This window comes from Pelobates fuscus, chromosome 5, assembly GCF_036172605.1.
Source record: "Pelobates fuscus isolate aPelFus1 chromosome 5, aPelFus1.pri, whole genome shotgun sequence".
Lineage (NCBI taxonomy): Eukaryota > Metazoa > Chordata > Amphibia > Anura > Pelobatidae > Pelobates > Pelobates fuscus.
Genome location: NC_086321.1, coordinates 361,316,456 through 361,333,145, shown reverse-complemented (window position 1 = coordinate 361,333,145; position 16,690 = coordinate 361,316,456). Strand labels below are relative to the sequence as shown.

The 16,690-nt window shown below is 41.0% G+C and overlaps 2 protein-coding genes across 6 annotated transcripts in view; one reads left to right on the top strand and one right to left on the bottom strand.

The window, feature by feature from the left end:
• PMP22 (peripheral myelin protein 22) overlaps positions 1-3,065 on the bottom strand; it is a 423,464-nt gene extending 420,399 nt beyond the window's left edge. Inside the window, exon 1 of the mRNA XM_063456042.1 lies at positions 3,053-3,065. The gene's annotated coding sequence lies outside the window, so the exon portion shown is untranslated. The remainder of the gene's footprint in view (positions 1-3,052) is intronic.
• The window catches only part of ARHGAP44 (Rho GTPase activating protein 44), a 109,165-nt gene that overhangs the window by 58,435 nt on the left and 34,040 nt on the right, over positions 1-16,690 (top strand). For all 5 annotated transcript variants that reach the window (XM_063456040.1, XM_063456037.1, XM_063456039.1 and 2 more), the window contains exons 3-10: positions 2,664-2,768; positions 2,857-2,933; positions 3,602-3,713; positions 4,245-4,321; positions 5,123-5,240; positions 7,186-7,254; positions 13,053-13,134; positions 16,389-16,516. In XM_063456040.1, coding sequence (XP_063312110.1) covers positions 2,664-2,768; positions 2,857-2,933; positions 3,602-3,713; positions 4,245-4,321; positions 5,123-5,240; positions 7,186-7,254; positions 13,053-13,134; positions 16,389-16,516 — 768 coding nt within the window. The remainder of the gene's footprint in view (positions 1-2,663; positions 2,769-2,856; positions 2,934-3,601; positions 3,714-4,244; positions 4,322-5,122; positions 5,241-7,185; positions 7,255-13,052; positions 13,135-16,388; positions 16,517-16,690) is intronic.

The following is a 16,690-nucleotide window of genomic DNA, read 5'->3' as shown; positions in this document are numbered from 1 at the left end:
ATGGAATGTCTGTGTATCTGTGCCCTTTATATTCGTTCTGATGGAATGTCTGTGGATCTGCACCATTTATATTAGCTCTGATGGAATGTCTGTGTATCTGTGCCCTTTATATTCGCTCTGATGGAATGTCTATGTATCTGCACCCTTTATATTAGCTCTGATGGAATGTATGTGTATCTGCGCTCTTTATATTATCTCTGATGGAATGTCTGTGTATCTGCACCCTTTATATTAGCTCTGATGGATTGTCTGTGTATCTGTGCCCTTTATATTAGCTCTGATGGAATGTCTGTGTATCTGCACTCTTTATATTAGCTCTGATGGATTGTCTGTGTATCTGCACCCTTTATATTAGCTCTGATGGATTGTCTGTGTATCTGTGCCCTTTATATTAGCTCTGATGGAATGTCTGTGTATCTGTGCCCTTTATATTAGCTCTGATGGATTGTCTGTGTATCTGCACCCTTTATATTCGCTCTGATGGAATGTATGTGTATCTGTGCCCTTTATATTAGCTCTGATGGAATGTCTGTGTATCTGCGCTCTTTATATTATCTCTGATGGAATGTCTGTGTATCTGCGCCATTTTTATTAGCTGTTATAGAATGTCTGTATATGCGCCCTTTATATTAGCTCTGATGGAATGTCTTTGTATCTGTGCTTTTTATGTTAGATCTGATGGAATGTCTATGTATCTGCGCCCTTTATATTCGCTCTGATGGAATGTCTGTATATCTGTGCCCTTTATATTAGCTCTGATGGAATGTCTGTGTATCTGCGCCCTTTATATTCGCTCTGATGGAATGTCTTTGTATCTGTGCTCTTTATATTATCTCTGATGGAATGTCTGTGTATCTGCGCCATTTATATTAGCTCTGATGGATTGTCTGTGTATCTGTGCCCTTTATATTAGCTCTGATGGAATGTCTGTGTATCTGCGCCCTTTATATTCGCTCTGATGGAATGTCTTTGTATCTGTGCTCTTTATATTATCTCTGATGGAATGTCTGTGTATCTGCGCCATTTATATTAGCTCTGATGGAATGTCTGTATATCTGTGCCCTTTATATTAGCTCTGATGGAATGTCTGTGTATCTGTGCCCTTTATTTTAGCTCTGATGGAATGTCTGTGTATCTGCGCTCTTTATATTATCTCTTATGGAATGTCTGTGTATCTGCACCCTTTATATTAGCTCTGATGGATTGTCTGTGTATCTGTGCCCTTTATATTAGCTCTGATGGAATGTCTGTGTATCTGCATCCTTTATATTCGCTCTGATGGATTGTCTGTGTATCTGCGCCCTTTATATTAGCTCTGATGGAATGTATGTGTATCTGTGCCCTTTATATTAGCTCTGATGGATTGTCTGTGTATCTGTGCCCTTTATATTAGCTCTGATGGAATGTCTGTGTATCTGCACTCTTTATATTATCTCTGATGGAATGTCTGTGTATCTGCATCCTTTATATTCGCTCTGATGGATTGTCTGTGTATCTGCGCCCTTTATATTAGCTCTGATGGAATGTATGTGTATCTGTGCCCTTTATATTAGCTCTGATGGAATGTCTGTGTATCTGCGCTCTTTATATTATCTCTGATGGAATGTCTGTGTATCTGCGCCATTTTTATTAGCTGTTATGGAATGTCTGTATATGCGCCCTTTATATTCGCTCTGATGGAACGTCTGTGTATCTGCGCCCTTTATATTCGCTCTGATGGAATGTCTGTATATCTGTGCCCTTTATATTAGCTCTGATGGAATGTCTGTGTATCTGCGCCCTTTATATTCGCTCTGATGGAATGTCTTTGTATCTGTGCTCTTTATATTATCTCTGATGGAATGTCTGTGTATCTGCGCCATTTATATTAGCTCTGATGGATTGTCTGTGTATCTGCGCCCTTTATATTCGCTCTGATGGAATGTCTTTGTATCTGTGCTCTTTATATTCGCTCTGATGGAATGTCTGTGTATCTGCGCCATTTATATTATCTCTGATGGAATGTCTGTGTATCTGCGCCATTTATATTAGCTCTGATGGAATGTCTGTATATCTGTGCCCTTTATATTAGCTCTGATGGAATGTCTGTGTATCTGTGCCCTTTATATTCGCTCTGATGGATTGTCTGTGTATCTGTGCCCTTTATATTCGCTCTGATGGAATGTCTGTGTATCTGCACCATTTATTTTAGCTCTGATGGAATGTCTGTGTATCTGTGCCCTTTATATTAGCTCTGATGGATTGTCTGTGTATCTGTGCCCTTTATATTAGCTCTGATGGAATGTCTGTGTATCTGCACTCTTTATATTCTCTCTGATGGAATGCCTGTGTATCTGCGCCCTTTATATTAGCTCTGATGGAATGTATGTGTATCTGTGCCCTTTATATTAGCTCTGATGGAATGTCTGTGTATCTGCGCCATTTTTATTAACTTTGATCGAATGTCTGTGAATCTGCGGCCTTTATATTAGCTCTGATGGAATGTCTGTGTATCTGAGCTCTATATAGTAGTTGTAATGGAATGTCTGTGTATCTGTGTGCTTACATTCGATATAATAAAATGTCAGTGTATCTGTGCTCTTTACATTGGATCTAATGGAAGGACAGTGTCCTTTATATCTAAGGCCTGTTGTAAAATGCTCAGCACTATGTTTCCCCTCCAGGTGGAGAAACGACTGGAGCTGGTGAAACAGGTGACGCACAGTACGCACAAGAAGCTGACAGCTTGTCTGCAGGGCCAGCAGGGGACGGAGACTGACAAGCGATCGGTAGGAACCCGACAGATATTGTCTGGTATCAAGAAGACATTGTGCATCCTCACTAGTTATAACGTGTCTCTGTATCTCTCCTATCTAGAAAAAGCTGCCATTAATAACACTGGCCCAGTGTCTGATGGAAGGCTCTGCGGTTCTTGGCGATGATTCCCTACTTGGGTGAGGAGACCGTAACTTGGTGTTACTGCAAAATCTGACTTTCATGTGCTCTGATGAGTTATTTTATTACAAACTTATTTTAATCAACCAGCCCCTAAGTGCTGAGGGTGCTCAAATATTGAGTAATTGAGTAATGCTTTCCTATGGACGGTTTGAATGTGCACGCGGCTCTAGCCGCGCATTCACATTCGGCTCCACTCGGGTGCTGACAGAGGGGGAGGAGAGGTCACCAGTGCCGAGGAAGCCCAGAGCTGGATTAAGGTAAGTGGCTGGAGGAGGGCCCTGAGGGTGGAGGAACCTAAGGATTGTGCCAGGAAAACAAGTTTGTTTACCTGGCACTATAGTGGTCCTTTAATAAAGTTACTCTGAGCACCATAACCATAACAACATGCTGTAGAGGTTATGGTGCTTGTAGTCCTCTGTCACCATTTCATGGTAGGTAGTCAAAATGGTTTTGTAGGTACTTATCCTGCTTTAGCTGTGTCGCATTTATAAAACGTTTAACAAATAACAAATGTCAGTAAACCTTACCTGTAAAAGACCGTACATTAGCTAAAGAATCTTTTAACAAGATAAATCCATTTACTGTGGTAGTATTTTGTAGCTATCAGAACCACCCACCACAGTGTCCACTTATTGACTTCCTCATCTTTGGGATCTCTTTCTAGGAAGATGCTGAAACTATGCGGGGAGGCGGAAGACAAATTAGCTCAGGAGCTCATACACTTTGAGCAGGAGGTGGAGAGGGATGTAGTGGAACCGTTGTTCGTCTTGTCAGAGGTAAGATGCTGATTTTATTATTTTGGGGACCATTATCAATTGTTCTGGTTGCTTAACTCTGGCTGCACTGTGTAGTCCGCCTATTTAAACAGTCAAACATTTAATTTTAGAATAGAATGTTAAAAAAAACCAAATTGATATGCAGATGACATAGACCTTTATTTGTCCTTAAGGGTTAAATATTTCTCCATTAAACAGGGCGTTACATGAATTTATGAATTTTTAAACATTTTCCATTGCTGAGATGCTTTTCCTTTCTTTTTCTTTGAAAACCGGTATTACTCAACAATTCTACAGCATCCATCAGTTTCAGCCTCATTGAAGATTATATTTAACTCTGAGACACTCATCCCTTAAATCCCAGACATTCTTCTCATTCTTTATAGACTCCCCAGCTTTACAATAAAAGCCCTGAATTGAATTTGTTCTGTAGCTGGTGCTAGACATATTGTGTCCTTATGGCATACTTGAGCCCTTTACATTGCATGGGAAATATCTTTAAACGTGTATATTTTACTGCTGCTACTTTAGGTGGAGATTCCAAATATCCAAAAACAGAGGAAGCACCTAGCCAAATTAGTGCTGGACATGGATTCTTCGAGAGCGAGGTGGGTCGCACTGTAGACCAAATGGATCATTACTGGACTTACATATCCACACATCCAACTTTGAAAATTTTGCTCACTCAGCCTATGACATATGGCTACAAGCATGGATGTAACCATATACATTTCACTCTTCAGTGATAGTGCTTCATGTAGTATTATCCTTCAGCCAAAGTTCTAGGTGAAAGCCACAAGCCTTCCATACTTAAATGATTGTGGAACTTCATTTTTTATGATACTAGGAGACATGGTTCCATATAAGCTGTAGCACTATCATTTATCTTCTGTTGCATCCTTTTGTAATGGCTAAAAGCGAATTGCGATCGAAGGTCTCTCCTATGGCATTGTCACAGGCCATCAAGCCTTGGTCTCTCAATCTCAATGACGAGGCCACATATCATCTTTCTGTCTTTGAATTTGTCAGTGACATTTTGTCTTAGACACCCGGAGAACCATGATTCGGAGAAGCTGTCTCCTGAACGCTTTGCTTAATTAAACGGACTGATGTATTGTTGGTTCTTTGCTGAAATGAGTCACTCTCTGTTCTTACAAGAACATCCGTGCTTTATGTAGACAAGAATAGAAAAATTCAGGGTGTTCGGAGTAAAAGGAAGAAAACAAAGCATTCTGCTTGGGATGAAAAAACATCAGATTAGAATAAGCTGAGGTAGAAATGATTGAGTAGCCATGATTCAGGCTTCTTTTAATCCATTCTAAAAATGTATCTGAAGGAGTTTTGTCATTTTATGTGTATTTGTAATCTCTAGATTGACCTCTAACGTGGTTCCTTGGTTTTGTGGACAGGTGGCAGCAATCTGCCAAATCTTCTGGTATCTCCAGCAACCTGCAGCCCTCGGGAGCTAAGGCTGATGCACTCAGGGAAGAAATGGAGGAGGCAGCAAACCGCGTGGAGATCTGTAGAGTGGGTCTAAAGATAGAACTGTTGCATTAATTGTCTTCTGCGTGTGGCTACTCGGCTGTACCCCTGCCAACCTCGCGCATCTCTAATTTTACCAAAAGCCTTTCACTATAAGTTTGGCAATAACTGGTCACTCCTTATAATGGCTCTTCTTCTAATATTTATTACTTGTGTTTCCCTGCTCCTATACCCACTCCCTATAACTCCTTCTCTTACTGCTCCTATACCCACTCCCTGTAACTCCTCCTCTAACTACTCCTATACCCACTCCCTATAACTCCTCCTCTAACTGCTCCTATACCCACTCCCTATAACTCCTCCTCTAACTGCTCCTATACCCACTCCCTATAACTCTCCCTATAACTCCTCCTCTAACTGCTCCTATACCCACTCCCTATAACTCCTCCTCTCACTGCTCCTATACCCGCTCCCTATAACTCCTCCTCTAACTGCTCCTATACCCGCTCCCTATAACTCCTCCTCTAACTGCTCCTATACCCACTCCCTATAACTCCTCCTCTCACTGCTCCTATACCCACTCCCTATAACTCCTCCTCTAACTACTCCTATACCCACTCCCTATAACTCCTCCTCTAACTGCTCCTATACCCGCTCCCTATAACTCCTCTTCTAACTGCTCCTATACCCGCTCCCTATAACTCCTCTTCTAACTGCTCCTATACCCGCTCCCTATAACTCCTCCTCTCACTGCTCCTATACCCGCTCCCTATAACTCCTCCTCTAACTGCTCCTATACCTGCTCCTTATAACTCCTCCTCTAACTGCTCCTATACCCACTCCCTATAACTCCTCCTCTCACTGCTCCTATACCTACTCCCTATAACTCCTCCTCGAACTACTCCTATACCCACTCCCTATAACTCATCCTCTAACTGCTCCTATACCCACTCCCTATAACTCCTCCTCTAACTGCTCCTATACCCGCTCCCTATAACTCCTCTTCTAACTGCTCCTATACCCGCTCCCTATAACTCCTCTTCTAACTGCTCCTATACCCACTCCCTATAACTCCTCCTCTCACTGCTCCTATACCCACTCCCTATAACTCCTCTTCTCACTGCTCCTATACCCACTCCCTATAACTCTTCATCTAACTGCTCCTATACCCGCTCCCTATAACTCCTCCTCTACCTGCCCCTATACCCACTCCCTATAACTCCTCCTCTAACTGCTCCTATACCCGCTCCCTATAACCCCTCCTCTCACTGCTCCTATACCCACTCCCTATAACTCCTCCTCTAACTGCTCCTGTACTCACTCCCTATAACTCCTCCTCTAACTGCTCCTATACCCGCTCCCTATAACTCCTCCTCTAACTGCTCCTATACCCACTCCCTATAACCCCTCCTCTCACTGCTCCTATACCCGCTCCTTATAACGCCTCCTCTAACTGCTCCTATACCCACTCCCTATAACTCCTCCTCTAACTGCTCCTATACCCGCTCCCTATAACTCCTCCTCTAACTGCTCCTATACCCACTCCCTATAACTCCTCCTCTAACTGCTCCTATACCCACTCCCTATAACTCCTCCTCTAACTGCTCCTGTACTCACTCCCTATAACTCCTCCTCTAACTGCTCCTATACCCACTCCCTATAACTCCTCCTCTAACTGCTCATATACCCACTCGCTATAACTCCTCCTCTAACTGCTCCTATACCCACTCCCTATAACTCCTCCTCTAACTGCTCCTGTACTCACTCCCTATAACTCCTCCTCTAACTGCTCCTGTACTCACTCCCTATAACTCCTTTCTTAGGAGCTTCTATCACCTTTTAAAACATGAGTGATGACACAACTCCCTGCAGTAAACCATATTGCACGTGTGTGATGTTAAGAAGCCTTGATCTGCGATAGATGCTTTCAGTAGTATATAGTGTTCTTTTTACATTAAAATGACAGCGTGATTGATGTCTGTCTTTACAGGACCAGTTATCGGCAGATATGTACAACTTTGTGGCCAAAGAAATAGACTATGCAAACTACTTTCAGATGGTAAGCCTGCCGAAATGTTGTAGTAAAACCTGAATATCGCACACAGTAAAACAGAACACATTCTTTAAAATGAAATGGCAAAACCCTAAAGTTTGTATTTAATGGGTTCCAGAAAGAGTAAATACCAAACTAGGCTTTTAGATCAAATATCCCTGAAGGAGAATGGAACAAAGCGAATACAGAAGTAAATAACAACTCACAACAGCGGTTAATTAAGATCTATTATATGGCAATTCAATACTCGAAAAAATCTAGAGTAGAGTTCTGAAGGAACATTATGTTGGTTTCCATAATGATTGCCCCAGCTTGGCTCGACTATTCATTCAAGCTACACTTTTTATACATAGGATTCCGGGCAGCGTCCAAATCTTTTATTATCATGCTAAAATGTAAGGATAAAGGATTTAGATACCCCGGTGCAGATAATGGCTTCAAAATATTTGAATTAAAGCACATCCTGTGTATACGTTCTCAGGTGCCTTCAAAAGTAGAATAATGCAGGGTGTTACTCATAGTCTAGGTTAGCAATGGTTATTCTTGGTGCCAAGGTTTACTTTTCGTGCTCTAGTCCGGTGCTAGGCGATCTTCGGCACTCCAGATGCTGTGGACTACATCTCCCATAATGCTCTAACAGCCATTGTACTGGCAAAGCATCAGAGGAGAGGTAGTTCAAAACATCTGGAATGCCGAACCTTGCCTACCACTGCTCTACTCCTTGTTTGGCGTACTTAAATTTACATTATAACAAGGAGCAGCCAAAAGGTAACCCTATGAAATGCCATGGCATATTATTCACTTTGGCAATCAACTAGGTAATAAAGAAAAGGAAGATGGTGTGTGTTGAACAAATGAGATAGGACCTGAACAGATTATCTCCATTCCATTATTCCATCATTTGAAGTAGTGCTTAAAGGGACACTATAGTCATCAAAACAACTTATGTTTAAAGGACCTCACTAACCAGGCTCTATAGAATGCAATGTCCTACTCATTGAGCAATAACCACTCTATAGAATGTAATGTCCTACTCATTGAGCAATAACCAGGCTCTATAGAATGCTCATTATTGCTCAATGAGTAGGACATTACATTCTATAGAGCCTGGTTATTGCTCAATGTGTAGGACATTGCATTCTATAGAGCCTAGTTATTGCTCAATGAGTAGGACATTACATTCTATAGAGCCTGGTTATTGCTCAATGAGTAGGACATTACATTCTATAGAGCCTGGTTATTGCTCAATGTGTAGGACATTGCATTCTATAGAGCCTGGTTATTGCTCAATGAGTAGGACATTACATTCTATAGAGCCTGGTTATTGCTCAATGAGTAGGACATTACATTCTATAGAGCCTGGTTATTGCTCAATGTGTAGGACATTGCATTCTATAGAGCCTGGTTATTGCTCAATGAGTAGGACAGTGCATTCTATAGAGCCTGGTTATTGCTCAATGAGTAGGACATTGCATTCTATAGAGCCTGGTTATTGCTCAATGAGTAGGACATTGCATTCTATAGAGCCTGGTTATTGCTCAATGAGTAGGACATTGCATTCTATAGAGCCTGGTTATTGCTCAATGTGTGGGACATTGCATTCTATAGAGCCTGGTTATTGCTCAATGTGTAGGACATTGCATTCTATAGATCCTGGTTATTGCTCAATGAGTAGGACATTGCATTCTATAGAGCCTGGTTATTGCTCAATGAGTAGGACATTGCATTCTATAGAGCCTGGTTATTGCTCAATGAGTAGGACATTGCATTCTATAGAACTTGGTTATTGCTCAATGAGTAGGACATTGCATTCTATAGAGCCTGGTTATTGCTCAATGAGTAGGACATTGCATTCTATAGAACTTGGTTATTGCTTAATGTGTGGGACATTGCATTCTATAGAGCCTGGTTATTGCTCAATGTGTGGGACATTGCATTCTATAGAGCCTGGTTATTGCTCAATGTGTGGGACATTGCATTCTATAGAGCCTGGTTATTGCTCAATGTGTGGGACATTGCATTCTATAGAGCCTGGTTATTGCTCAATGTGTAGGACATTGCATTCTATAGTGCCTGGTTATTGCTCAATGTGTGGGACATTGCATTCTATAGTGCCTGGTTATTGCTTTTCTCTGGCCACCTTATATGGTATAACGCTGTTTGCGTTCCATTGTGCGTTCCAATTGACGAAGATCGGAAGTGACATCATTTGACAATACCGGAAGTGACGCAAACGGACGGAAACTACACACAGGTGAATTGAGATGCCGGGCATATTTAAACAAGCACTGAAGACTAAAGCATCAGCACTGGAAGAAGGCTATCGAGCCGAAACGCGTTTGCTGCTATTACTTGCTTGTTTTTTTATTGATATATTTTTTTACTCTCTCGGTTACTCTGTTTAGGGTAAGTGGAAATCCCTTTTTTCTATGTTTTGCTATAGGGTTCCACTCCTTTAGTACCTTGAGTTTGTGTATTATTTTATCCTCAATAAAACCATTTTTTGCAAACTGCGAAAGCTTCTCCATCTACTCTCTGGAAATTCGTTAGCCTGTATTGGCACCCTTGAGCCTGCTATACAGAGCCTGGTACGGCTCTGTTAAATGTGAGTGGTAGTCCTTTTTGTTTTATTTTTATTTTTTTGTGTTACAGTTTACACTATGTTGTGTTATGTATTTATTTTTTAGATTGTATCTTGCTACCCCTCAATATTCAGGTTGTATTTTTAGTTTATGTTTTTTTACTACCACTTCACTTTTGGGGTTTTCTCCTAAAAAATTATTTATTTTATGATTGATAAATACAAAAGATATCACTCATTCAAATGATATCACAACCAAATCCAAGACTGAAGCTGAAATATTTAAATACTTAAACAGATTGTACAAAGAACCAATTAAACCTAAAACAACACAAACCGTAACAGAAACATAGGAAGGATGTCAAGGTGAAGATGAGTCTGCACAGAAACATAAAGAATCTAATACATTTACGCATAGAGTCAACTAAACATGAATATATTTAAAGGCCATTTATTAATTAGTTACTTTTAAGTTCAACAACAGTTCATCCCAAATAATACATTTTCTTCTTGAATTTAATAGTGTTAAGCTAATGTCACTCTCCGTTCTGATCTGAAAAAGCAATGGTTTGTATGTACTAATCCATGGTGGTTTTACATTTTTGTACTATAATTAGTTTAACCACCAAAAACCATGTAGATGTAAAACCGTATTGGTTAAAGTCACTAATGAAGCTGGCAGCCAGCAGGAGACAACAGCCACAATACTGAGATTTAAATTCACTACAACCGGACGTGATGATGTAGGTACGTTCTTGTTGAGAGGGGGAGCCACGTGAGCCACTGGCTTGAATGGCTGTAAGAGGAAGACAGGAGAAGCTATCCCCATTGCCAGCTTTTATTGGAAAATTTTGCTATGCTCGAAGCCATAGTATGACATTCCATTCTATAGAGCCTGGCTAAATCTAAATGTGTAGGGCATTCCATTCTATAGAGCCTGGCTAATGCTAAATGTGTAGGGCATTCCATTATATAGAGCCTGGCTAATGTTAAATGAGTAGGACATTCCATTCTATAGAGCCTGGCTAATGCTAAATGTGTAGGGCATTCCATTCTGTAGAGCTTGGCTAATGTTAAATGAGTAGGACATTCCATTCTATAGAGCTCCGCTAATGCCAAATGTGTAGGACACTACATTCTATAGAGCTTCGCTAATGCTAAATGAGTAGGACATTACATTCAATAGAGCCTGGCTAATGCTAAATGAGTAGGGCATTCCATTCTATAGAGCTCCACTAATGCTCAATGTGTGGGACATTGCATTCTATAGAGCCTGGTTATTGCTCAATGAGTAGGACATTGCATTCTATAGAGCCTGGTTATTGCTCAATGAGTAGGACATTACATTCTATAGAGCCTGGTTATTGCTCAATAAGTAGGACATTGCATTCTATAGAGACTGGTTATTGCTCAATGAGTAGGACATTACATTCTATAGAGCCTGGTTATTGCTCAATGAGTAGGACATTACATTATATAGAGCCTGGTTATTGCTCAATAAGTAGGACATTACATTCTATAGAGCCTGGTTATTGCTCAATGTGTAGGACATTGCATTCTATAGAGCCTGGTTATTGCTCAATGAGTAGGGCATTACATTCTATAGAGCCTGGTTATTGCTCAATAAGTAGGACATTGCATTCTATAGAGCCTGGTTATTGCTCAATGAGTAGTACATTACATTCTATAGAGCCTGGTTATTGCTCAATAAGTAGGACATTACATTCTATAGAGCCTGGTTATTGCTCAATAAGTAGGACATTGCATTCTATAGATCCTAGTTATTGCTCAATGTGTAGGACATTGCATTCTATAGAGCCTGGTTATTGCTCAATGAGTAGGGCATTACATTCTATAGAGCCTGGTTATTGCTCAATGAGTAGGACATTGCATTCTATAGAGCCTGGTTATTGCTCAATGAGTAGGACATTACATTCTATAGAGCCTGGTTATTGCTCAATAAGTAGGACATTACATTCTATAGAGCCTGGTTATTGCTCAATAAGTAGGACATTGCATTCTATAGATCCTGGTTATTGCTCAATGAGTAGGACATTGCATTCTATAGATCCTGGTTATTGCTCAATGAGTAGGACATTGCATTCTATAGAGCCTGGTTATTGCTCAATGAGTAGGACATTGCATTCTATAGAGCCTGGTTATTGCTCAATAAGTAGGACATTGCATTCTATAGAGCCTGGTTATTGCTCAATGTGTAGGACATTGCATTCTATAGAGCCTGGTTATTGCTCAATGAGTAGGGCATTACATTCTATAGAGCCTGGTTATTGCTCAATAAGTAGGACATTGCATTCTATAGAGCCTGGTTATTGCTCAATGAGTAGGACATTACATTCTATAGAGCCTGGTTATTGCTCAATAAGTAGGACATTACATTCTATAGAGCCTGGTTATTGCTCAATAAGTAGGACATTGCATTCTATAGATCCTGGTTATTGCTCAATGTGTAGGACATTGCATTCTATAGAGCCTGGTTATTGCTCAATGAGTAGGGCATTACATTCTATAGAGCCTGGTTATTGCTCAATGAGTAGGACATTGCATTCTATAGAGCCTGGTTATTGCTCAATGAGTAGGACATTACATTCTATAGAGCCTGGTTATTGCTCAATAAGTAGGACATTACATTCTATAGAGCCTGGTTATTGCTCAATAAGTAGGACATTGCATTCTATAGATCCTGGTTATTGCTCAATGAGTAGGACATTGCATTCTATAGATCCTGGTTATTGCTCAATGAGTAGGACATTGCATTCTATAGAGCCTGGTTATTGCTCAATGAGTAGGACATTGCATTCTATAGAGCCTGGTTATTGCTCAATAAGTAGGACATTGCATTCTATAGAGCCTGGTTATTGCTCAATAAGTAGGACATTGCATTCTATAGAGCCTGGTTATTGCTCAATGTGTAGGACATCCATTCTATAGAGACTGGCTAACCCTAAATAAGTAGGACATCCCGTTCTTGTTGTCAGAGGAGATGGGTGTTTACTGTCAGTGTATGATAAACTGTTATGATGACATGAGTTTAAATAGACCCTTTATTAGACCAATGATGCCTTTAAATGTGAACATATGTTGAATAAAAAAAGTACTCACATCCAGAGACTGATAAAGAATGTCATTATGCATAAAGTGATATGTTATATATAACATAAACTGCCCACTGACTGATGTTCTGTGTTATTCTGTTTATTCTCAGCTAATTGAAGTGCAGGCTGAATATCATCGAAAGTCTCTTGCTTTACTACAGGCTGTGCTGCCACAGATCAAAGCTCAGCAAGGTGAGTATAACACATGCACCAAATCTCTAACCCTTTTAGTGTTATTTACTCAAGTGAGATTTAAAATTTAAGGTCAAAATAGTCAAAGTGGAAACATTCTCCAAGCTGGCTTTTCTAAGTTCAGCTACTCTGGCCTTAGATTTGAAATTCAACACAGATACAGCCAAATGTTTTTGTTCCCCCTAAACAGTTGGTTATATAGCTACTACCCTGCTCTCGTTAGACGATGATACAGTATTATTCATTGTTTAGTGAATAAACCCCAGCTTATACACCGGGTTAAATGGAAGGATTTACTCGGTGTTTGTTTGTTTTTTCTAAACTCTGCATAAGTAACAAAAAAAATGCTTGTATATTCCAATTGATCTGTACGCTACAAATAATCATTATGAAAACCAAAAAAATCAGTTTAGCATTGAAGGAACACTCCGAACACCATAACCACTCCAGCTTACGGCATCCTCCCAGAGTAGCTTGTCCAACCAGTTAAGAATGGTTTGGACATCTGCACTGCTCGTCTCATGCTAGTAAAATCTAGTTTGTATCACTGAGCTAAACAGGGTTGCACACATTGGTTGAGAGAGCCAGCTGATGCTGTCAGCCAATGAAGGTGGCCAGACGCACCATGCAGGTTGGGGGTACCCTGGTAACTTAACAAAACGTTCTTAAAATGATCTTACTCTAGTAGAGTGCCAGGGTACTCCTATCATCATATCCAATACAGTGAGCTGCAGTGGGTATGGTGCTTGGAGAGTGCGAGGGTACTCCTACCATCATAACCAATACAGTGAGCTGCAGTGGGTATGGTGCTTGGAGTGTCCCTTTAATAATATTTAGGGGGACTCACTTTATTTATTAATGTATCTATAGAAATCAACAGTAAAATGTTTTGCTCTGTAGTGAAAAAATAGAAAATGTGACAATGTGGGTTCTTTTGAAGCATCGGATTAGTTCCATCTGGCCCATCCGCTTTCTCCCCATATGGGATCACTAGAATTTTAAATGCGCGCTTTGTATACTTTCATGACTGTAGTTTTTAAATGATGTGTTCAGTCAGAACAATGTCCTTAGGCTGCAGTTAACGGAGCAGCTGGTGCAGGGGCCACTCAGAAACCAGATGCAGCTCTTGTAAATTCATAGCTTGTTTAGGGGAAATTGGTGAGTCAAGAATTTTAACCAGGCAGTGTTTCAGTAAGCTGCGTATTGCTCTATCCTGGCAAACGCTAACCTTGATAATTGGACATTTCCCATGCTGCTCAGAACAGCCTATAGTTTAAAGCATCATGGGAAATGTAGTTCACAAAACTCAGCAGCGCCTAAAGTACCCATCAGCTTTGTCTCTTATCAGAAGTAATAAAAAAATACTTTAATCAAATTCTAAATTTATTTTTTTTTTAAATTAAAAAAACAACTTTATACATCTAATTATGCTCAGTGTTTTTATTATTATTTCTGGGAGTTGTAGAATAGTTGAATAGATGAAGACTCTTAGAAAAATTTGCTGGGCCCTTAATGCACCGCCCAAGGGGTACTCTCAGCTATACTAGTGAAAGTTAAAGGGATTCTCCAGTGCCAGGAAACATATCAGTTTTCCTGGCACTGCAGGACCCTTTAGTGCCCCTCCCACCCCACATCCCAAGTTGCTATAGGGGTTAAAACCCCTTCAGTGACTTACCAGAGTCCATCGCCGATGTCCCTTGGCGCTGGGTCAGGCTCCGCCTACGCTCGTTAGCCGGCGAGGGAGACATAATGCGCCTGCGCTGCCCTCGGCGGGGGAGACCTCCCCATAGGACAGCATTATACAATGCTGTCCTATGGGGATTTCGGCTACGCTGGAGGTCCTCACATAGCGTGAGGACGTCCAGCGTCGTTTTAAACCACTTTTCGTGTTCTATGAACACGTCAGTCTCCTCTAGTGGCTGTCTAGTAGACAGCCACTAGAGGAGGACTTAACCCTGCAAGGTAAATATTGCAGTTTATGAAAACTGCAATAATTACACTCGCATGGTTAAAGGGTCACTATAGTCACCCAGACCACTTCAGCTCAATGAAGTGGTCTGGGTGCCAGGTCCCTCATGTTTTAACCCTTCAGATGCAAACATAGCAGTTTCAGAGAAACTGCTATGTTTACATTTGGGGTTAAGCCAGCCACTAGTGGCTGTCTTCTGGACAGCCACTAGAGGTGCATCTGCGATGCTGGATGCGAAATGCTTTCCTATGGACACTTTGAATGTGCTGACGTCGGTGGGGGAGGACAGGTCACCAGCGCCGATGGAGCCCGGCGCTGGAATAAGGTAAGCTGTTGAAGGGGTTTTAACCCCTTCAGCGCCACGGGTGGGGGCACCCTCAGGGCACTATAGTGTCAGGAAAACCGCTTTGTTTTCCTGACACTATAGTGATCCTTTAAGGGTAGTGGGAGTTGGCACCCAGACCACTCCAATGGGCAGAAGTGGTCTGGGTGCCTTTAAGTGAGGATTATGATTGGCTGACTTACTTCCTGGTTTGGCGAGTGCTCCGTTGAGAACAGTCAAAATCTGTCCGGGTTATTCACGAACGTCTGATAACGAATGCTCAAATTATTCAATGGGGGTGGACATGCTATCATCCCCTCCCATTAGTGGCATGTTCACCTTTGCTTCTCGCCTTGGTGGCTATGAGTCCCCTAGTCACACCTCAGTAAAAAAAAAATTACCAACCATAGCACCCCATACCCAAATAACAGTCAGGAGGGCTAATAAAACTAATACCTGTTAAAATTATACTTACCATAAGAAGTCTTCTTTTCTTCAGCACCAAAAAAGGCCGAACAGTTGCCCTCTTGCTGTAAGCGCAGCCATTGGGGAAATGGTCCTTAAAATTATTGTTCGATTGCATGAAAGCAAGGTAATGTCATTTGCTGGATGCATTTGGTCCCAAATGTTATTAAACTCAGTGCTTTGTGGCTCTCTCAGACACCGAATGCATCTGGACAATTTCCATTGCGGTTGTAATTCGATAATTTTCATCGGATTTGACCAATCCAGTGAATAACCCAGTGTGACTTTATTTCAAATGTCAAACCTTAGAAAGTGACTCTTGTTCATTATTTTAATGTATTGTTTGCATATATTGTGATATATTATGTAAAGTGTTATAAAGAAAATGGATCAGCCCCAGCCCAAACTGTCCTTTTGAAATTCCAGGGATTTCCTTGGTATTTTTTTGTGTATCTCATTCTTATTTTTGGGTTATGTTCTGTGTCCATTTGCTCCTAGAGGCTTGGATTGAAAAGCCATCTTTTGGAAAGCCCCTTGAAGAACACCTTACGGTCAGCAGCAGAGACATCGCCTTTCCCATCGAAGCCTGCGTCACGATGCTTCTAGAATGTGGGATGCAGGAGGAGGTAGGAATGGCGTATTTTCACTTTCCTCCTTGTGCCTATTATCCGTGTAGAGACCAGCATACAAAGCACTCCTGCAGTATTCCTAGAGACCGTTCTAAGCAATCCCATCACCTGTGCCTACCAGAGAGTTTGTAGATGGTCATAAAGAATTCTGTCACATTAACATGGGAAGAA